The sequence below is a fragment of the Lepeophtheirus salmonis genome, chromosome 13 (genome assembly GCF_016086655.4).
Source record: "Lepeophtheirus salmonis chromosome 13, UVic_Lsal_1.4, whole genome shotgun sequence".
Taxonomy (NCBI): Eukaryota; Metazoa; Arthropoda; class Copepoda; order Siphonostomatoida; family Caligidae; genus Lepeophtheirus; species Lepeophtheirus salmonis.
Genome location: NC_052143.2, coordinates 32,032,187 through 32,057,269, shown reverse-complemented (window position 1 = coordinate 32,057,269; position 25,083 = coordinate 32,032,187). Strand labels below are relative to the sequence as shown.

General features: G+C 27.6%; 1 protein-coding gene across 1 annotated transcript in view; it reads left to right on the top strand.

Annotated features, from left to right (window-relative positions):
• The window catches only part of LOC121128365 (uncharacterized), a 178,189-nt gene that overhangs the window by 44,909 nt on the left and 108,197 nt on the right, over window positions 1-25,083 (top strand). The window contains exon 2 of the mRNA XM_040723947.2: window positions 8,692-10,395. Coding sequence (XP_040579881.2) covers window positions 8,692-10,395 — 1,704 coding nt within the window. The remainder of the gene's footprint in view (window positions 1-8,691; window positions 10,396-25,083) is intronic.

Sequence of the window (25,083 nt, the reverse complement as noted above, 5' to 3'; positions counted from 1 at the left end):
TATTTTTACATTTAAAGATTTCACCATGCAAAAATTTAGTCTTGTAATAAATATGAAAACTGTGGTAATCAATTTAAATATACAAAAATGAAAAACTATAAGATCATTTTGTCTATAAGATGTTTCAGACAAGAGAAGAGAACGTACCAAAAGGGAGATGAGATGATCCGTTATATTAATCCAACAATTAGTTAACAAATTTAATATTAATACATCGTCTAAAATGGTAAAAGCAGCCGCTACAGTCTGTCAACGAAATCCTCAAGGTGTAATTCCTTTATTATTGAGCCCATAGTCCGGTTGAAATATAATATACACAAAATTTAAGCTATCACTGTATTAGCTTTTAAGTAAGCCCGAGTCGTCGGTGCCATAACTCATCTTCTTTTTTGGAAGTATTCCAAGTGCATCCCTAGTTTTCCATTCACAATTCCCCAAACAGGTATAACTCTATGATATTCATAGCAGAGATTGAAAGAAGACTCTTTGCAAACCTGAATCTTTCTTCGAAATGTTAATATAGAGACGATATCGTTACCATCTTTCTCTTGAACCGATTAATAGATTTTTCATGACCAAAAATCACAGGGTCAAAGATTTGAAAAAATTGCTTTTATTTACCAAAGTCAGTATTTTCACATAGTCAATTAATTATATATTGCATTTTCAAGAGTCTCAAAAGGGGGTGCATATTTGATTAAATTCACATCAAATACACACACAAAAAAAAAAAAGAGTTGTTTACAATGAGGTTTTACAATAGAAATTTACTTATTATATAATTATAGTAAATCGTTTTAATTTAGAATTTTAACAGAAATAAGCTAAATTTAAATAAAATCTTTTTTATTTTTCATTGGTTATCTTTAAAATAGAGGGTTCGTGCTAGTATTACATTTTAATTATCATTATTATAATTTTAATAAATACATATTATTTTTTTACATTATCAAAAATTAAAACTATGTTTGACTTGTTTTGTGCAAGGACATGATCATAATATAATTTAAGTCACAAATCATATTCAATGGTTTTGAACAAAATGCATTGATCATCAATTAATAATTAGTTTTGTTCGTTTCAAAAAATTGCTTTAGGTTTCATCTGGGATTATGTTCTGAAAAAATACAATTTTATATAATAATAAATATTTTCATGTAGGATATCAGAAATAATTTCTTAATATATCCCCGATGGTTGATAACACATTTGATGGCTAATTTTCTAGCTGACTTATAAGTGTACAATCAGTTTTGTCTTTTGTACGATGGTGCTTTGTTTTTGACATTGTAATAATTAATTCTTAACTGAAGCACAGTTTAGAATTGAGAATAAAGGAATGTATTGTAGTTTCTTTGTGAGATTAACCAAACCCCAAACGAAGGAACAAAGAAAAACACAATAAACAAGAAAAAAACAAGAAATATGGGACACTGGTGCCCCATATTTTCATGCCTTCGTCCATGCATTATTTTTCATTATATTTCAGATAATTTTAAATGATTAGAAAGAGTAATAGTAGATCTCTAAAATTTATGAAAAAACATTTTACATCTGACTGTATATTCGCCCTATATAAGTCTTCAAACAATTTCATTTTTTGTAATTCCATAAAATAACATTTTATTTATCCTATACTTTTCATGTATTGATAATTTAAACTTTTTATTGATTGTTTAATATTAGTATATGATGAGAAGTAATTGTTGTAAACTTTGCCATGTTTTGATGAAAAATGCAAATGGTATGGTAGTTTAAAATTTTTGGGATACTAGCGTTCCTCTGGATTTGACAGATCTTTTTTTTGTCCTTCAATTGCTAAGCTCTACAAAAAAAACATGGGGTAGTCGTTTTTATAGATCAAAGAACTGCTTCTTAACAGTAAGATTCAGTCATCAACACAATTTTATCCAAGAATCTTCTTGGATCTTATAGATATAGTATGCTATATTGCTTATAACATTGAATATCCAAATAAATTATCGCTACTTGATTTCAATGTTGTAATTGATAAGAGTATGAATTATTTTTATGGGGGATTAAGAGGGCAACCCAATCGTTTGGACCAAAGAAAATAAATAAAATTAACTGTTAAGTTATAATGGACAATCATAGTAGACATATTCTGGAGTTTGAACTAAAACTAATTATGTTTCACAAGTAAAGTAGTTATTAACTTAATTTTAGTCAATCTTCATATTAAAATTATTACTTAATTGAATTATAAAAAAAAATATATCAAAATAATTAAACAATGCTTAGTATTCAATTCCATTGCGTAACTTAAGTATTTTGTTTACCCCTAAAACCCTCTTATGTTAATTTTGTTGATTTTTAATTTTGTTTAAAAATTACTGTTCACTAGTGTCCCATCAAATTCTGGCGAACCGATTGAATTTACTAAAAAAATTAGTTCTAATTAGTTCTAATATGATCAAAGAGTTAAAGAATTAACTATAATTATTTTTGATTTTCTTTTTAATTTCTTATAGGTTTGGAAGGGTTAAATGTATGTTTACCAAAATTATATATTTTCCTATATTTATATTCCAATTTCATGAGAGAATGTAAGGAATTTAACTTTTATATGAATTAATATTTAAACTATTCATATAAATTAGAACATTAGAACAGGTGTGCGTTATAAAAGAGTCATAAAAAATTGGTAAGAATTTTCCCGTTTTTGTGGAATAAATTATTGTTTTAGGAAAAAATTTAATAAATGCTAAATACATCTAATAATTGTATCTTTAATAAAATCTTATATATGCGTTTATCAAAAAATGTAGGCAAAATAAGGGAAAATAATCATTTTTTAAAGAACTTTGAACAAAATGTGCCAACTGAAAAAGAAATCGTAGAGCGATGAAATTTTGTACACCTTATTTTCATACCCAAGTTAATTTTTTCGCCCTATCCGTAATCGAAATTTGACAAAAGTTGAAAATCAAACCGGGTTCTTTCTGGAAAGATCCTTGTAAGGGTTGAATGCCTGCAGTGTCCTTAATCCAAACACCGATGCCCTCAATGTCACTGTCAGTCAGTAATGGGACGCCATGACAGAGTACTACATCTGCAGGTGTTGACAGGCCTTCTACCGCCACCTGGAAGCCAAAGTAGGCTACACTAATGATTAAAGGAGCTCAGACATTTATTTATTTGAAATTTTAAAATAATTTATTATATTTTGTTGAAAAGTTAAATATTCAAAGTATATAGATTTTAAAAAACCACTCGGAATTTTGAAAAATGTTGAGAATTATTTCCCTAACAAAATAATACTCAATCAATTTAACCATCTTTTACTTTCGTGGAGTCTTTTTAAATAAAAAAATTTACATATCCTTTTTCACACGCTTATTTTACTCTTTCTTTAAAATAAATTCCTGATTTATCTTCATTATGTACTTGTGTTAATAACTTTATCATTTTCAAAAGGCAATAAGAGTAATTAGGCTATTAAAATGAATAAAAATTGAGATTCAATATAGGTATAAACATTAATTTGTAACAAATCCAAGTAATTTTGTTTAAATTTTAGCTTCATCAAAAAATCCTCTCCTTACCGCTAAAACTACATTGCAGGCTTTTGGCTGAGAATAATTTTTGATTTTTGGAACTTTACCAAAAAAATTAATTTTTTGAAATTTTTTCTCTTATTTTATTATGAATTACATTTTCTGCAAATAAAAATCAATTTTATTAAATTTTTTTTTCCTGTGAATGAAAGGATTTTTAAAAAAATTTATTAAAATTCCATATTTTGATTAAAATGGTAATTTTTCAAATTTACCTTTTTTTAAAAAAAAAATTCCAAAACTTTTTATTTATTTAAATTTTTTTTTCTGCAAATAGCTTTAGTTTTTGAAATAAAAAAAATAAAAACATTAGTTTTTGAATTTTTTAATTAAAAAATTAGTTTTTAAAATTTTTAGTAAAAAAAAACCATGCTCTCTCTCCCCCCTTCTTCTCAAATATAATCCTACGGAAGCCCCTGAAACTGTGACGAGGGATGTGGGGAAGAAGGAAGTAATTAGAAAGAGAGTAAACTCCAAATAACTCCAATGTTGGTCCACAATTCTACTCCGAGTACGACGAGACATTTATGAATTCAACCTTTCCACTGAATTATCAAGGGGAATTCGGCAAAGGGACGAACAAGTTTGATACGTTTTGAGTAATTTTGATATCATTGTAAAAAAAAAAAGAGTGCGATGATAGGGTGGGAGTGAGACATATAGAACTACTGAATATAGACTGTCCTTAACATCACCTGTATGTTACATGACTTTTGGGGGAGAAAATAAATTACTACTAGAAAAGAAGAATATTTTTCATTAAATTGTATACTCGTTAAATAACTTTTAAATGCTTATATCTCGAGGTTCCGTGATCGGAAATAAAAAAATCCAGCACAAGTAACTCGGTAAATATTTTTGCTTTGTTTTTGCTCTTCTTACTCGCATCAAACAAAGTCGTTTACGATGAATGACGAGGCCAAACGTCATATGGTTGCCACTATCCTCCGCGCCGGTAGGTCTATCAATTTGGAGATTTTGAAGGAGAAGGTCCTTCCATAGGCCCTCAAGATCTTTAAAGGGGGCCCTTTATCTTCCAGCATGATGGGGCACCTGCCCATACCTCTGGAATGACTCAGGATTGGCTCGCTGCCAACATGCTATTTTGGAACAAAAACATTTGGCCACCTCCATCGCCTGATTTGAATCCCCTTGACTACAGTGTGTGGTGGCAAATTTAGAAGAAAGCCTGTGCTACCCATGAGTCCGTATTTGGACTCATTGAAGGCCAGCGTCTATGAGCAATGGGCAGCCATGTAAGACCATTACATCATCAATGTGTGCAAGGCTTTCCGCGGGCGTTTGGAGGGAGTCATAGCAGCTGATGGCTGGCGATTATATTCAGTAATTATATTAAATTTTATACCAGAATAAATTATCTATTATATAATTCTCCAAAAAAAAAAACGTCATACGAATTTTATTACACATTTAATTATTTGCCACAAATAGTCCGCGTACTTATACAACTACCTGTATATATTTATTTAAATATACATTTTTAAATTAATTTTAAGTTTAAAAGATGATAAATATTTTTCTTTCAGAGGGAGGTGCTAATAACAAGACGACCAATTAAATAATAATAATTAAAAAAAAAGAGTGCACAAACAATCATTTTTTTTTTTTTTTCATTTAACTTTTACAGTAGTTTTTTAATTAAAAGCTACTTAGCTCTAGTCATCAGAAAATGTACACTTATTATGATTTATAAAACACTGTGAAATATAACTTTAAATTCATACTATCATTATAAAATAAAAATAAAACTTTTCTCATTTAAAAATCTTTTTTTATTGTATTTTGGAAAAAGGAAGTTATGTGATTGCTCTATGTATAAACCAATTATCACTCTCTAAAATATTTTAATTGTTTCAAGGACTCCGATATGTCAAAATATCTACTCTATTACAAAATATATGTCTACAATTATAAAATAATTGTCAAATGTTATAATTCCATAAACATATTTGATTTATTGTTCAATATAATTGATTTATTTATATGAGCACACAAAAGAAATGAATGCTAAGCTCTCTCGTTTTCGCTATGTCTGTATAAAAAGATTATTCATTTATATATATATATATTCTGAAATAAGGGCATACTTTCTTGGAACCATACTTTTTTTTTTCTTATAAAACTTTATATTCAAACTTTTTTTTCCCCGACATCTGCTTCATTTTTCTTTGTTATAAATATTTATTACAAATATTATTATAATATGTAAATGTAAAAAAAAGTATCTAATTTATTTGAAATCCAATTCAATTATTCAGTTATTTGTGAAATTTTGACGGTCAAAAAATATTTTGCAAAAACTGAATTTGCTTACAAATAGACAAATAAAAACAGAGTGGGATTTTAAATCGTGGAAAGGGGAGAGCAATGTACATTTGATAAAATTTATTTTTTAACATTAATCAAACTGACCACTTCTAGCTTCAACCAAAGCCGACAACCTGGTCTTAAAACTAGCATATCCCTTGATAAGGAACTTTGATTATTGTCTGCCACTGCCTGGAAAATTAAAGCCAACAAAGATTCTGGGACGTTATACACATAGTAGTTCAAGGGATGTTTAGTTCTACGAGTAAGGAGGCCACATTTCATTTGCCCAAACATAAAGGGTCTTAAAAGTGTTATTTTTCCGAAAAATTCCAATTCGAATTACCTGATTTAGAGAAAGCATAAAAATTTAAAAATATAGCATGACACCAGATCAGTTAAAATCAATTTAACCTCTTTAGCACCATCACTATTTTTCTTAAGTACACAAGTATATCTAAGAGGGCACACAATAATGGCGGCATGGTCTTTACATATATTCAGAAGACATCTGAAATCTTAAGTTCTTATTTATTTTAAAAAGATGCTGTATTTCATTTAGAAATGTGGCATAAATTAACGAGGATTTGTTTTAATAAATTAAAATTAATAGATTTCAATTTGGGGAATTTGTACGGTTAATTTATTTTTATTTAAATAAAAGTAATAAAAAATGCTCTGATTTATATTGAAATGTTAAATAAACAAAGTAATTTTGTTTTAATGTGGTCTTTAACTACCTTTAACCTATTATTCCATTGTAGTTTGTATTTAAATTATTTTCCTTCAATAGAAGATTTTTATTATGATTGGATTTTTTATTTGTTATTTATAACTAAAAGAAAGTTTAAATAAATTTTGGGGGTGACGTTTTTCGAACTATAATAATGAGTATAAATTACCAATTTTTTGTCCTATATGTTCAAGGCAGTATTTTCCTCCATAAATGAAACTGAAAAAAAAAAAAAAACACATAAATATCCGATTGTATTTACGAGAAAAAAATGTTAATATCTATCAAATTTTCATTGATGAAGATTCCTTTCGTAAAATAGCAACAAAAATGTTTCATACTAAAATTCATAAGAAATTTACACTCAAAAAGACTATGTAAAGAGAGATTAGTATTAATCTTAGAGTGATTAGAAATAGTTTGTTAAACAAATTAATAAATTTTTTATTTAAGTCTGTGTGAAAGGATAATCAAATTTGAGTTGGTGATCTGCATTACTCCCTTATTCAATAAGCTTAAATATTTAGTGGTGCCGACAGTTAGAAAAATAAGGATAAGAAAACACGTCAATACTATGTATCATAAAATTTATTTTTATTACGTCATTTCGCTTCCAATGTTTGTTTTATATACTGTCAACACATATTTTCACTACTCAAAATTTGTGTTGTGTCAGACCTTATCTAAGACTGCGGTCTATTTTGGTCCTTACTCACCATTCTCTCTTGTTTGTGATTTTTTACATTATTATATTGCAACAAAATATATTATATAACAATTTAAAAATATAATATCTTCGTATAATATTGCGTCATAACGAAAATATCAATATTTTTTCCCAACTATATGCGAGACTCTTTACATATATTTCATTTGTTTATTTGGCTTAATAAAACATCAACATTTCAGAAAAAATCCAAAGACTGACAGCTGAGAACCAGTCCTAAGACTGGACTGTACCGAAGAAATAGTGACTGACACATCACTAATCACAAGTATAACTGAAAAGTACAAAGCCTAATTTCTTCATCTGTTATCCCACCTTTTAATTCTTTTTTTTATCGGTGCAATCTTTTTTACTTTTCAACAGTCTGATTCAATGGTCTTTCACACCTTCGGTTCTAGTTATTTTTTTTGGTTTTCATCACTTCTGGCTAGGATTGAGGAGTATAAGAACGAAGAAAATAATGAAAGATAGCTTAATAATACACCTTAGTCAAACACCTTCTACTTTTAAGTTCAGGTATTTTGTATCTTTGAAAAAAGCTTTATGATGAAACTTTACTGAATCCAATGACGAAGTTAGTAGTAACTATGTAATTTCAGCTGTTGTAGTTTCCATAAAAGTGCAAATCTTAGGGCTCATAGGGTTGCAGCCTTTTAGACCGATCCAACACTGTGTGACAAGGACAGTCTATAAAAAAAGTAAATTTTAACATACCTTCTGAATAAAAAAAGCTTCCTATGTATGGTTTTCTTTTTATTGCAAATTTTAATCACAGTTATCTTTAATTACTAAAAATATTTGATTGAATTAAAATATAATTTCCAACAATTTTTATATTAATTACTCATTAATGTAAAGGCATGAAATACTTTCATAGAATTGAGAATATGTATTGTATTACCTCGTCCTTATAAATGATAAGATGTGGAATATATATTAAACTTAACTTAAACATAATAGACATATAAAAATTTGCTTCTCTCATGCCACAATTAACTTAGATATGTAAAAACGTAAGCTAGAGTAGTTTTTTTTTTTTTTCAAAATTGAGAGTGTAATATGTATTATTTTACAAATAATTGTTAATTTCTATCAAAAATTTACTTTTAATAAACCCTTTGAAGGCCCTAGAAATTACTCTTAAATTAGCTAAAAATGATTATTACAATAAAATAATGAGAAATTGATCAATTTATTTTCATGTTTTTGTTCAAGATTGTTTTGTGTGGATGAACCACATATGATAACTATCGAGACACCTTTATGTATAATGATTTAATTAACTCTTTTAATCATCATGTGTTTTTTTTTGCTTTTGAATCTAGGTAAGTCACTCATTAAAGATGGAGTGGTTTATCAGTTTATGGACACTTGGGATTATCTCTTTTTATACCGGTGAAGCAGTCAATTTGCAAGAACAAATTACAAAATCTACATTTAATAAACTTTCAACAACTCTAGACCCAAGAGAAAATATTTCTACTGTCCTTCCAAATATTTCATCTTCTCAAACACCACCACACAACAAATCCCTCTATACATCACCATTTTGTCCTCCCTGTCGATGCTTGGAGGATAGAGTGACAATTGATTGCAGCAACAGTTCTCTCACATCGATCCCAAATTATCCAGCCCAAAGTTCAGATGATGATTACGAAGACGAAGGAGGAGGTTCACTTATAGAGAGCCTAATACTTCCGTCCAATAAAATTACGCATGTGGATCTTGAGTTTCTACGTCATTATCCAAAATTAACATCCCTTATTTTACGTTCCAATGCTATTAGATCCTTGTCAAAGTCCTCTACAGACTATCAGCCGTTTTTTGGACTAATACACGTGGACTTAAGCAACAATCACCTTCACGTCCTGCACTCTTATGTTTTTAGTGGATTCCCATCTCTCAAGACACTTAATCTCTCGTCCAATGTGATTCATACCGTGTCCCAAATGGCATTTTCTTTGCCTTCTCTACAAACCATTGATTTATCCGGGAATTCACTTTCATTTATTGAGGATCATTTCTTTGACTCGTCTCCAAATCTCTCTGAGATTGATCTGAGTAAAAACAAACTATCCCGTTTGAATGACGGTACATTTGGCCTCTTGCGCCACCTGAGCCTTTTGGATCTTTCACATAACTCCCTCATGAAAATTGAAGATAATGTTTTAGTTGGGATGAACATAACACATCTTGATTTGGGACATAATTCTTTACGTAAAGTACCCACGTTAGCTTTGAGGAAGCTTACATCAATTAAGACACTTCTCCTTGATGGCAATCTATTTTCAGTCCTTGAAAGCGGCTCCATATCCAATGTGAGAGCTGAATTTCTTTCATTGAGTCATAATCCACACCTTATCCGATTAGATGACTCTGCTATAGACAATTGTCATACTCTTGAAACGCTTACAGTCAATAACAATCCTAATCTTATCTATGTACACCCAAGGGTGGTAAAAAGAGCTCCCGTTCTGGCAGCCATGGACCTCTCCTTTAATGGTCTCTACAGTCTTGAAAGTCAGATAATCAAGGAAATACCCAGTTTGAAGGCATTGAGTCTTGCAGGAAACAATTTCAAATGTCATTGTTCCCTCAAATGGATCGGAAAACTTACACAGTCCTCAAGCACATCAAATCTACGACTTTTAACACCCAATTCCGTCGTATGTAAAATGGACGATCATTCAAGTCCTTTACCCTTAAATGTAGACTCGACGGGTATGAATGAGGAATGCCAGCCTTATATCCTTCCACTCTTTCTAGACAATTCTACAGAGCTCATGGGAAAAAATGCATCATGGATGTGTAAAGCTCTAGGCTCTTCCAAAATGGATTTAACGTGGAAATTGCCTAGTTTGCACAAAGAGAGGAGAGTGGTCGGAAATGGAGAATGTCTTGAGAGGGTGTGCGTCGAGAACAATGTTCTCAAAATTGCCTATCTTCATCTAAAGGATGCTGGACGTTATACCTGTGTAGCTCGTAACAAATATGGACAAGACCAAAGAGGAGTTCAGCTGAATGTTAGGGTAAGTCCATTATATCCATCTTCAACAATTTTTATTATTTTCTAGAAAATTGTAATTTACTATAGAAGTATAATCTACAAACTATTTATATTTTGAGTACAATCTATATGATAAGTTTCACATAACTACGTACACTAAAACAATATGCACAAAATTAAGATAAAGCTTGACTATTTTTGAATTACAAATATTAATGATATTATATTTGATAGCGTTAAAATATTTTAAAATTATTTGACCCATGAGAAGTGTAATGATCTTTTTACATCATTTTTCTCTTTCAAAAAGATCTATTTATCCTATTTTAAAGACATTGACGCTTAAACTAGAATAATAATTAATTTATTAATAAAAAGAATACACGTTGTCGATTTCTGTATACGAAGAACTCCTCTCTTACTCTGAATATGATTGTAATTCAAACCCCTACTGTACATTAATATTTAAATAGAATCAACAAAAACAAATGCATACTATTTTTATTGTTAGGCAAGTTGCAGATATTTACTTTTCAAAATATTTAATGCACAAAGATATTTGTTATGGAATTGCAATATTAACAACAAGACTCTTCTCAGTAAACTTTTGAAAATAATTTAAAAATGTATTTTTTTAATAAAAAGAAACATTATTACATTGTGAAATTGCATTGAAATTTCTTGGTTGGAAAGGCAAAAAATATGTTACAAATAAAACAAATACATATTTTTTATTTAATTAAAAATATACGGTATAACCACCAAAATCTGTCAGTATATGAGTGTTTTAACCATTGTCAGTATAGTTGTGTACTCATTGTCACGGATTTGATGAAATTATAAATTATATTATAAATACAGTGGGTACCCGTTTATTCCAGTTTTTGGGAACGAGAATAATCTGAAGTATATAAAATCCACATTGCATGGGATCTTTTGTAGTACTAAAACCTGTAAAATGGGAGAAATTACCAATCTAAGTCTACTTTTTATAACTTTTCCTTATTTTTTAGTATAGTTAGAACAAAAATGAATTTATTCATCATATATTATTTGAAATAATGTATCCGAGACAAGAAACTTGTCAAAATAATAATAAAATTTAATTTTAATCGGGTATTCACTTGCTGGGTAATTTGGTCATTTCTATGTTATAAAATTTAAGTCACCAAAACTTCATCAATATTTTTCAGCAACATGTTTAATTGCAAGTTTGTATGTTAAGTCGTAATCAGAACTTTTAAGCCAAGTATCAAATCAAATACGTTTATGACACTCCCCCCTCCACTATTCAAATTTTTTATACAACTATTATATGTATATATATGGACATAGTATGAACTAACTCATTAGCAACATCAAAACATCTTATTTACCTCGAAAAATAGTTTTTATAATTTATTATGATAATATAAAAAAACTGTGAAGTTTGTAGAATATACTGCACTATTCGGGGAGTCAGAATAATTGCAATTACCACGTTATTTGAAATCTAAAGTGTTTGAAACCACTCTATGCGGGGACGTACTATGTATTTATATCTTAATTTTGAGACTTGAGGGATTAATTTGATCAAAAACCAAAATTATGAGAAACAAAAAACTTCCCCTGTCTTTCTACGAAAAATTCCCCGCAAAACAATTTTTTTAAAGACTCTAGTAATGTTTGGTATTCTCCTGTAAGAAACTAACGGGGTAACTAGTATTGTTCATAATTATTAAGAGTAATTGACAGAAAAAGATTGTTTTACAAATATATAAATACGTACCCCCTTTTCTTTCTTTTTTAATATGACCTACTCAGCTTTAGTTTAACACGATCGTTGTTATAAAGAAGTCATCCGCAGACAAACGAACAAAAATACATTTCGACAAAATTTTCTTTATTGATATATATCCTCAAAAACATGGCCCTGTTACTCAATTTCCTTTAGAATCATTGATAAATTTCTCAAGAATAATGTATTATGTCCAAATTTCAGTTATTAGCCTGTTCCTTGATCCCTTTATTGGATGGCTAATTGAAACAATCTTTCTCGGTGTACAATGTGTTTATCCAACTCTGTAGTGCTAAACACTTATGCAGTTCCAAATTTTAAGGATATTTCTCCAATGTAACTCTAACAACATCCAATTTAATATGGGATAATATTATATTTTCTATGAAGATTAATTGTTCTTTATAGGCTTAGAATGGAGACAAAGGGTAGAGCTGTGGGAGTAGAAAGTCTATAAATCTTATTATATATGGCTTTATGAGAAAAGGGAGATATTTACTACTTGGTATTTAAAATTATTTTATTGAGAACTTAGTTCATGTTTTTTATTTTCTTTTAGTTGACTGTTATTACAACTATTCTTTAAAATATTTACATATACACTAAACATTTGCTAATACAAACATATAAAATAAATAATTGGAATTGATAGGCAATTCTTTATTTAATTCATAATAAATCAGTTGAAAAACAGCCATGAATTGTAGAAAGCAATGGTATGGTAGATCTTACATATTAAAAAAATATAGGGTTATTCAAAGCCTTTAATTGTTAATATAGTCGATATATATTTATATTAACATCAATATTTAGTCAATAAAAATAGAACTCATATATTTTTACATTGAACTATGATAACTACTTTTTTATCAGAAAATTTGCATACTTCCACCCTACTAACACCTCCAACGCCATTAAAAAGAGTTTGCGTATCACCAATCTTACCCATACCCCACTTTGAGAACCACTGCTTCAAAGTTTACAATAGCCGGTAATATTATTTTTTAATTATTATTAATGTTTTAGATTATGAATTCACGGATAAAAAAAATATAATGATTTAAAAGTATTCAATTTGTTCAAACTGGTTTATATTATTATATGAAATATAGTGTAAAATAGTTTAATATTCATTTTTAATGTTAAATGGTTAGTTAAACATGGTAGTACTTGTGTTATGAATTGAAGCAAAATAGCAGAGTATTTATGAAGCTTTTGACAGCTTTGACTATAAATAACAAAATTTTCCTTTCATGATTGGGAATTTTTTGGATATAATCCTTCATTTTGACAAAAGTAATATCATAATTTTTCCTTTTCTTCTTATAATTGAATACGTAGTCTCATTTTTCATGTTATAATTTTTAATTATCCGTTAATGAACTTAAATGTAATATAACGCCGAGATTTATATTAAGTGCGTCTCATTCCTTTAAATCGTATTTTATCGCCAATACTTTTCAGTATGCACCTGAAACATTCTATCATATTATATACAATTATTTATCTATCTTCATAATGGCTAGCTCAGGATTTATTTATAGACTAACCAATGTTTAATGGAGGTTTAGTTAAGTTAATTTATAGTTTTTCTAAAAAGTCGTTTTTATATTTTTCCTTTAGATTTCTTGAACTTCTTTTTTTATGAAAGTGAGGACACGTAGTTTCAGTAGTTTTTTATAAATTTTATAAGCTGACTCTTGTATGATTTACAGAAGCTGACATTACGTATTATGAACTAAAAAAAGGTACATTATAAGATTGTATTTTATAATAATTTATTATTAATCATGAGTCTTTGTTTAGAATTCTTGTCATTTCATACCCGGCCATAAATAAGATTATCAATAAAATGCATATTTTAATTGATGAAATTAACTGTTTAATAATAAGAAACAGTTGGCAACAAAAAAATTACAGAAGACTAACTACCTTTTTTTTTTTTTTTTTTTTCTATTTTCCCCTTTTTTCAGTCAAGGTTGAGATTGGATAAAGAAGCTAGTCAGGGACTGAAGCGTACAACAATAGTTACAAAATTTTAATGTAGTTTCGATTATTTTGTTTAATACAATCCACATCATTAAAAACTGATTTGTTCAAATTTGATTCTCAAAATTTGCATTTAGTAATTAATTATCCATATAAGTATTTTATATTTTTAGTTTTTTAATTGATATTGTATAAGCTGTTTATGACTTACAAAAACAAATTATAGTTAAGGTTATTTTTACGCAGTTTACCAGTGTTATCAGTTTATCAGTGTTATCAGAAAGATGTCATTTACAAAGCGTTAAAGCTCTTAGTAATTGTTTTTTTTATTAATTGGGGGAAAAAACTCAAAAATAGATAAATATCTTAGTAAAGTTTTGGTATTTTTTTAACCTGCGGCTGGATGACAGGATTTTTTTTAACTCCAACGTTCATGAAACAATGTATCTTAAAAATTTATTTGTAAGGTATTTAAAATTCATATTTCATGTTTAAAATAAAATGCTTTTGTCGATATATTGTCAAATTTAAGTTCATGCTTGGATAAAATAAAAATTGACCATATTCATATTTATCGCTTTTCTTTCATATTTGCCATATTATTCAAATTTGTCGACCACAAGATGATAGTTATCCTTCATAAATATAAGGAATCCTTCATGATCCAAACTACGTTTGTCAGGTTTTTTTAATGTATTGAGTGATTACAATATGCTGTTTAAATCATGTCTTAATTATATTACTAAAAGAATATAAATTCACACCATCAACAATGAATGAACAAGAATTCCTCTTTTCAGTCCATTAATTTAATCAGGCGTTAAAATAATTCACATGAACATACCTGGTATACATATTTTTATGCGAATACTTGTTCCAATATTTACCACGCATCATTGCTTTTAATATCTTGTTCAACTTTTTGGTAAAAAAAGTTTTTGAATATTAAATTTAGTATGAAGCATCTTTGAGTTTACGTGTATGTTTTCTTTTCTCACATAAAAACTTTATTTTATTAAAAAAATTGGAAAAGGAATTTAAATTTGTATAATTGAATAAAAATAAATTTTCTATTACATAATTTTTAAATGCTATATATACAACTATATTCTTTATTATAAATAACATCCATGGCCAAAAATAAGATCTGGATAATTGTATATTAGCTCAATGGTAGTTCAATATTTTCTTTTAGCTTACGAGGGGGGTTTGCAAAGTTGTTGACGTCTACGTGAAGAAAATCTAATTACATCAATATGGCATCTGCTCACAGTTATTCACCAAAGTTTCAGCCATTTTGGACGTACAGTTGTTAAGTTAACAGTCGTTTGACGTAGTTGATATGAGTGTTTTGGGGAAAATGGACAAACATTTGCAAGGGGGGAAGTCTACGAATTAAACTAGGGTGAAAGATGGTTTAGGTATTGAATGCTTTCTGGTACTCTAAAAGGGCCTGTTGTATTTACGCCAAAAACAATGTACAGTTTCTGCTAGGCTTCTCTTGAGAAATTACGTCATCTTTAGCAGAGATATTCGAAAATACAAGACACCCTTAAAATTGCCGACATCATCAATGCTCATATAACGGATATATTTTATGTGTTGATATTTACTCTTATTATTTTCCCAGCTAATTTTTTTTTTCATATTCATTAAAGAAACACATTGTATCACAATGAAATATCAATATTTTTTTTTTTCTGCAAATGAGATAATAAAATAGGCATAAATATTTGTATTTTTATTTCTCTTTGATAGTTTATTTAAATTATTTTAAATAAAAGCATATTTTTATCAAGCAATAATTATCAGTTCATCTTGATTTATATATTATTAACACTTTTGAATATTGTGAAAAAAGAATTGAATGCACAAAGTATGATTTTCATTTTGTATAAGATGCAAAGTTTTATTAAAAGTTTTATGCAAAATGAACTTATAGAAATTTAAAATGGATTACTTACAAAAAGCCTTAAATTCAAATTTTATTCATTTTGTAATTCATCAGTACAATCAAGCAAATTAAAGCTATTACAGATGACATAAAATGTACTCATATTAATTATGTCATTCATTTATATGTATTTTATAAAGATAATTCACCATTAAATAGCTAACACAATTTTTATCGTGAGTTTAGTGCACTTAGTAAAAACAAACGTCAATTATAAAACGTAATTAAATACATGATAAAGACAATTGAATGATGTCAATAATTGTACCTTTACATTTTGTCTGATTTCCTTAACTTTTCGATCCATTTTTCTCTCATAAATAAGAAATAAAATGCTAAAAATACTTGCATAAATAGAAGATATCGATAAAAAATAAAATCTGATGTTCGAATAATCTAAAGAAAAGTTTGTAGTTTTAAAAAAATGAAATTTTTTATCCTTATAGTAAAAACATTAAATTAAAGAAAATTACAAAAAAATAGGATATAGTATCAAGCAAATTTAAACATTTGTAGGTATGTTTGAACCACACCAAAGCATTTTTGATTCAAGAAGTTACAAGGCAGTCAATTAAAGATTTTGCAGAATTTTAGTATGTCGCATCTTACTTGTATATAGGGATATACGCATTTAGACTATATGTTATGATTTGAATAAAATATAATACTGTTAAGAAAAAACGAATTGGCTCTTTCCGGCGTTTGGTATGAAGTTTATCAGTCATTAGATTATATTTCAAAAAAAAAAAAAAAAAAAAAAAAAAAATGTATTCTTTAATTCTTGAGGAGAGAACACATATAATTCAAATAAGTATTGAGTAGTTAATGCAATTCTATTCAAGAAAAGCGGAAAGTAAAACTTAGGATTTCATTTGGATTTGTTTTCTCCACTAATAAAAAAAAATTTGTTTCAAAGCTGATGCCAAATTACTCCAGGTAATCTTGGGTATTGCAGTTGGTAATTTATTTGTTATGTCAAGTATTGTAATAATTTGGAAAGTACAAATGGATTTCCAAATAACCGAAATATAATGTATTCAAGTACTTAAACGATAATACAAGTCAATTGTCCAGAAAAAAATAAGTATATTATTTGAAATGTTGTTTTGATTTACAATATACTCTTATATATTGTATATGCAATCATTTTAAGAAAATGGAATTTAAAAAGAAAATTATATTTTTAAGTTTTTTTGAGAAACGAAATCGCCTCAATTGTTTGAACGCCATAACATATTTTTTTAACGCATGCACAAAAATGATTTCATTTTTTAAGATTATTTAATATGCAATTCAATATTTTTTATTTGTGTAATCTTTTCGCACAAACTAGAGTTTATGTTTGCATGTCATTGTCTTAAGATTACCTGTAAAATTTGCAAAAGTAAGGAAATCTTTGGAAGAACTAAAATAAGTGTGTGTTTTTATCAGGAGAACTTGAGCCACTACTTAAATTTTGAAATGGTTCTTTTGACTTTTAAAATGGCCTCATAGATGATGTAGGACAATAGATAAAAAAGTTTAAATCGTCAAGATGTAAAACTATAGTTGTTCTAATTATTGGAAAATTCCAGTAGTTCAATTTTTTTGGCAAAAAGTAAGAACTTTACTTTAAATGATGAGATCAACAAAAAAATAAATTCAATCTATGAAGAAAAAATTCAACTTAAGACTAATGTAAAATATAACTATTACATACGTCTACCATGGGTAAAAAACCAAAATAAAACAATATAAAGACAAAACTAAACGACCAATAATGGGTTGGAAAATAAAAACCGGTAGACCCGGCTAGATAACTGATAAACAAGTATATGGGTGAGTGAAAATGGCTGAGAAAAGAGAATTTTGAGGCAGTTTGATAAATAAATGTTAGCATACATTCTACATTTTGTATTTCCCATGGATGGAGAGGGACTTGATGATTTTAATTGCTTAAGAGACGTAATCTTGGAGCCACGAAGTAGTTTCATGCTTTTTGTGTTTCACTGCACCCTCAACTGTGTGTCAACGAAATCGTCGTATCCTGGAGACTTTATTTTTGAGCCAATAACCTGGCTAAAGTATATATAGTTTTATATCTTAAAAAAGTTCTTCAATCATGGATTACTTAATATCTGGATAAACTATTCTCTTTTAAATTTACACAACCTCTCTATTATAACCATAAATACTTTGATTTATTGAGTTATTTTGTTAAATCGAATAGGTATAACATCAATTACTGGATTACTTTTGTTAAGTAATTTACAGATAAAAAAGTTGTTATCAAGAGATACACCTTTCCAATACCAGGAGAATATGATAAACTACGAAGGAACTGACAATATAAAAACTGTATCGTGTATACTAACGCAAAAATGTTTTCTTTCAATGAGATTTAAAAGTTTCTTCCCCCCTACTCCCTAATAAAGAAGACATTTCTTTTCAAGTTATACATAAAAGGAAAAGAAAATTATTTTATATCAAATTTATGTCTTTCTTTAACCAAATTGAATCATTCTTAATAATTGCTTTTGTAGCATTCTTTCGAGTTAAACCCCGAAAAAAGGAATTTTCCAGGCAAAATCTTTTTTTTTTCTACAGCCCATTATTAATTACTTATTATCAGGAATTACGTTTTTAATTGGAAAATGAATAAGTTTCTGCGTTTATCTTTCATTGCCTTATCACAAAAAAAAAAAAAAAAATCTTTTTTATAATTGTTATTTAATAGAAAAATTATAATTTGCAGGGCTTTTGTATATGGTGTCTATCCAGGTGTTAAAGTAATCTATGTTCCAATCCTTATTTTTTCTAGTTCAAATTATAAATAAAACAATTTTATTTTTTTTTTGTTTAATAGGCTTGTAAAGCATAATAACGATTAATTAAGCTTATAATGTAGTTTTCAACAATAAGTACTATTTACTTAGTTCTACTAATTAGATCAAGATTAATAATTTCATATTATTTTCTAATAGAACATAATTTTTAATACTTCATCATCTTTGACCTCATTTGATGAATAGTCTTCAATGCTTAAATAAAGTACGAATTTTCTTTTTTTGTATTTTCGGAGAGCAAATACAAATTGGGGGCATGTATATAGACGTTTTATTGTTGGACTGCAGCATATATAAAATATAACATCAAGTAAATATTGCTATGAAGTTAGTATACAACATATAATAATATTTTACATTCTAATTACGCATATACAATCATTTTTGTCAGTTTACTTATCTTTTTTAAAGTAATTAATGTTGTACTAAAATTCCTACTTCAACTGTTTTGTGATTTGTAATTCAGATCCGTCAAAAAAAGATTGAAACCGACAAAAAAAAAACCCTGATTACAGTGAAAAAACAAGGCAAGCGGTTGAAAATGTATATAGCATTTATGCTCATGATACTGTAATAACCAAGTATGGTGAATTTTTTTGTTTCATCAATTCAATTTCTATACTTTTGATGTCAAAGATACACAACGCTCTTGAAGGCGTTGTGTCGAAAATGTGGACATAACAATAGAAATTTTCAATTTTAACCGTCATTTCAGAATTTTCTTTTTTTGCCAAGGAAATAAACACAAATTAAAATAATTTTGAAATAACAAAAGTACTCTTTAGATAATGTATTCCGTTTTTTTTCACCTGATATTAAAAAATAAAATATTCTGAAGCAAAATTGAATACTATCAGTTAATATGAATTAAAATTGTAAAAATACAATCAGTACATCTTGATGCAAAATAGTAGTCTATGCCAAAATGTAACCTATTTAACGTTAAACGTTAAATATAAAATTTACCCATTTTTTAATTGTATTATTCCTTTCATTTTTCGATGTATGTTCTGGCTTTTGGTTGTACCTCTAGGCATTAAAATATTTACAAGGTTTTATTACTTCAGTTTTCTAACTGTTTTATTTTTATTTGGAAATGATGTATGTAGTCTTTTTCTAAGCTTTTCATTAATTAATTATATGAAGTGGTACTGATTAAGTTTAAGTTAACAATATAATAATACAATTACTCTTTCTAATGTAAGAGTTGTTTTTAAAGTTCATATACATAATTTACTCATATTTCAATAATAAAAAAATATCATTGAGACGGGTTTTTATTTTCTGTTATTATTATTGTTTTGTTCTTGAAGAGAGAAAAAGTAATCTTTAAATTTGAAAAGACAAAGAATAACACTGATGATATATCGCAGAGTGATTTATATGTAAGTCCTTGTTGAGCTCAGTTAAAATTGAGGATCAACATCGGAATAATTCCTGCATATACCCTTCCAAGATGCAAAATGAAATTCTTGTATATTTCTCTTATCTCATAGCTACCTGTGGCTAATCTAATTAAACATCATGACAGTTGAGCTGCTCTCCTCAAAAACATTCATCAAATTCTACATATAACCTGGTTAGTTTACGTTTTTTAATATATTAAAATAGGTCATATTATTAACAATTTTATATTTTTATATATTTCCTTCTCTATGAGCGACCTGCAATCGAACCTATGCACATTGAATTCAACATAATTATTTTTATTGTAAACACTCAGATATGACGCTCAATGTAATTTTTCTATGGTCATTGTTTGAGACAAAACATAAAAGCTAGTTAATAAAAACTCAAAAAATAACAGAAATATGTTAATATACTGTGCTACATTTCGGTATAGTTTGATTCAAACCATATCTAGATTATTGAGCTAACAACGTAATACAAATATACGTATCAATTTGGAAAGCTTCTGAGAGTGCTTATACATATATATAGGGTGCGCAAGTTATCCATGGCACAACTTTGTTCCAAATTTATCAGTCGGATCAAGAAGGAATTCCAGGAATTGCTCAGGGGCCTAGTTGTTAAGGCCTGCTCTGGCTTTTAGCCTCGTATAGAGGCTCTAATTGAGGCTGGAGGTGATTTTATAACATAAAATAAATCAAAATCGAACAGGCTTTCTGCATGGGGCAACTTGTCGACGAGACTTTACACACAGCGTGTCAAGCAGTTATATAGCGTCTGTAGTTCCCTCAAATGGCGGCCAAATATAATGAACTAGCACTCATTTTAGAGAAAATTTCAAGTTTATTGCAATTGTCTCAAAAGATTTTTCCAAAAATATATATTTGTGGACTTTATTGGCTGATGAAGTTGTTTTCAGATTTATGGGTCACTCTGTTCTTACATTATATGTTGACCTTAAACATATATTTTGAAATAATTTACAAAAACTTATTGTCTCCTCAAATATTGACCTATATATTATATATGCTCAATACTATTCTACGTTCATCAATACGAATAAGTAGATTAATAGTATATATATTTTTTTTTTTTGGTAAATCATATATGAACCAATAATTCTCATTTATATATTTTTTGCATTGTCTTCCTTTGAGATGGAGATCAATTTCCGTAATGGAAACTCATTTGTTTTTTGTCTTTTCTTAAAGAAGGAATTGCTTTGAGATTGATTTGATGTCATCTAACTTGTCTCTTTTATCCTCATTTTTATTGTTCAATGAATTACTTCATTTTATTATTACTCAAATTGAAAATCAATGAGAAAATTTGTAAAAAATAATATTGGATAATCAATTATATATACATGTCCTTTACGGATGATATTCTATGATGTCTGGTTTTATCAACCCTGCTTAATGCCCTTCAAATAGTAAAACAAGTACTAACCTACTTAGCCTTCCCATAATTAAGGTAAATATTAAAACAATATGAAACTGTTACTAGTTTTTGCAAATGACGCTATAAGCATCAATAAATAATATAAATACTTTTGTGAATTTATGATCTTTTACAGTAGTTGGAGAAAATAATTATTTGTTTTTGGACTCTAGATGATTGATTTTTTCAAAAAAATAATTAATTATAAAATAAGACATCTCCTATTTATCTTCCATTTCTCTTTTTCTTGTTCTTTGTTGACGTAGATAACTAATGGGAGCAAATAAAAAACACTATTCGAAACCTTGATTATTTATGAAACAAATTGTTAATAGCTTAGTAAGTAAAAAAGTATAAACTAGACGATGGGAAAATATCCAATAACTGCAATATATCAGGAAAAATTCTTATGTCATTTATATGATGCAATCAGAAAAAAAAGATACTAGAATCATAGCTATTGTTCAATTTTTGTAGTCAGGAAATGCTTAATACACATAGTACTCACACTTAAAGGAAAAAACGACTGTATTTGCTTTACTTCTTAAAAACATTGCAACACAAGATTTGCCTCTATAGTATTAACATTGGATACAAAATCCAATTATAATTTTTTATCATTAGCAGAGGCGTTGATTGCTTTCATCATTGGGAGGGGTGTTTTATCCCCGAAAATTATCAATACGGTTATACAATTACTTATAAAAATAGATTTATTTTATATATATACTAGCAAAGGGTGCTTGAGTTGCATGGCTGACTAGAGAGGAATAGAAACAAAAAATGAATGTAAAAGAAGGAGAAAGAAATTTCATATTTGTCTGTTTGACCATATTAAATTCCATGAATGTTAATATCAAAAACCAGAATGATAAATATATATGAAAACCGCCTCTAAAAATGGGCGTATGACGCCACTTTTCATTAGCAAGGTTTGTCATCTTTATCTTCCAAACAAATTGCTCTTTTTTTAATATTAAGTTGGATTCAAATAAATGAATCCATACTTTATCAATGAAATATTATGCGTTATATTCAAATTTATTTTCTCTTACGAGTAAGGCTTTTTGATCTAACAATATGGAATGAACAAAAAGTTCTTATATGATAACAATTCCAAAATGACTGGTCAGTCTGTTGGCAAACTAAACCAATAAATTATGACAAAACAAATGCCTTTAGAGATACGCATTAATTTTTAATATATACGATCGGAAAATATTTTTTTATGACATGGGATCAAAAAATACTTTGAAATCAGCCCAAATCTTGTAGTTATCACAAAAACATGATTCAAGAAGCATGTTATAAATTTAACCTTAAATGTTGTTTTTTTATTCTTTGAATTTTTTTTTTTTTTTTGAGTTAAACGTTTCATAAAAGTAATATATAAATGAAAAAAAATTGTTGATTTTTTGCTACATAATTAATGATTACCTACTTAGCGTAATTGCTGATGCAAAATCATACAGATATTTCCTAACACCATCTAATTGGGTTGTTTCAAATGTACAAAAAGTTGCAATTTGACACATTTTTGTTTAAAAATATTAAGAATATTGATAAAATATAATATGATGTGCACATGATAAATATGTTAATATTAGAAAAGTAATATAGTTTTTAACCCTTTCTGAGCCATTAGGTACTTGATAATATTTTCATCTAACATTTTAATTTTTTTTTTTTTATATAACTTATAAATTAGTAAAAACTGACTAATCATGAATAATTTAACTTTACTGTACAAATTAAAAAAAAAACCACAGTAACTAAAATCCGTTTAAATTAGATATTTATTTAAAAAAAGTAAATATACAAATAAATAATGGAAAGAACATATATGGATGGTCATTTTAAAATAAAATATAACATTTCTGAATAATCATTAGAAAAGTTAAAGCAAATTAACCCATTTACCTATTGTGCCGAAAGGTTAAGGTGAATAGGCATATCATGTAATCAAAAAGAGTTAAATGATACTTTCTAAAAACTGAAGTGATTAACGAGACATTGCATAAGATACAAAGTGTTTTTTAATTAATATAAATAACTGAGATATTTAGTCAGAAACTGATTTTTTAATTTGCTTTTCTTATTATTTCCTAGGGAAATAATAACTTATTTCTATAATTACAGTAAGTTAAAATAGCTTTTGTATATTGTAAATTTGTAGAACAAATCATTGTAACTACTTTATTATCCAATCACAGCTATAAAATGATGTTTTTGATTGCTATAAGACAATTCTTTTTATTTCCAATAAGACTTTTTTGATGACTATCATGATAGGTATAATAAAACAAAAAAAAATAGATGTAACTAACCTTTACCGTTTAAGCCCTTGAAATAAAGTTTTAAAAAAATAGAACACTTAGACCATATAATACATTTAGAAACATTCATTTTGACATTTATTTGAAGCATTAATTTTGTAAAACATTTAAAGTGTTTTCTAATTAAAAATAAGTTATCATGGTCGTAAATATCAACATTAATATTAAGGAAGCCTTAAATCTAGTATGAATATAAAATGTTAAACAAACTTTTTATCAGTGTTAACATAGTATTGATATTTTTATATTACTCTAAAAACCTCCTTGATATCATATTTATAATTTAAAACCATGATATCGTCAACAAAAATATAAAACAATAAAAACATCCCAAAACTTGAATTCCACTACATTAAAATCCTTTACTGATTACATTTCAGAAAAATGAATAGGAATTTGTAATTACCATCTTTATAACATATATTTCTTTGTAAATAAAGAGTCAATTTATATCCATTTTCACCCTAGAAGACATGCCAAACATACAACTTTTCTAGCATTATAATTAAGTTGTTTTTGAGTAATAATAATAGAATGAATAGTTACTTTGGACATTCACATTGAGGATGACCTATCTTTTCAGGATAAACATTGCAGAAACTGCACTTTGTTAGCGAAATATATACATTCGACAGAGTTAGAGTATCAGAAAGGTGTCTATACCATTTTTTCGGAGATATTATATATGTTTTTTTGTAATGGTTCCTACAAAGATCTTGACATTACAAAAGATAGAAAGGAACTATTGGATTTGTCAAAGATATTAAAATATAATAATGAAAATAATATCACTTGGATAATTCGAACAAAAGGTTCTATTTTGGGCAAACGTAGGGACTTAAACATTAATTATCTTTTATTAGATATCTTGAACAAACTTGCACCAGTTGGGAAAAAAATGAATCAATTGTCACAAATATTTGAAAAAAGTCACAAACACTCCTCGAATTCGTCCAAGCGACAACTCTTGGAATCAGTG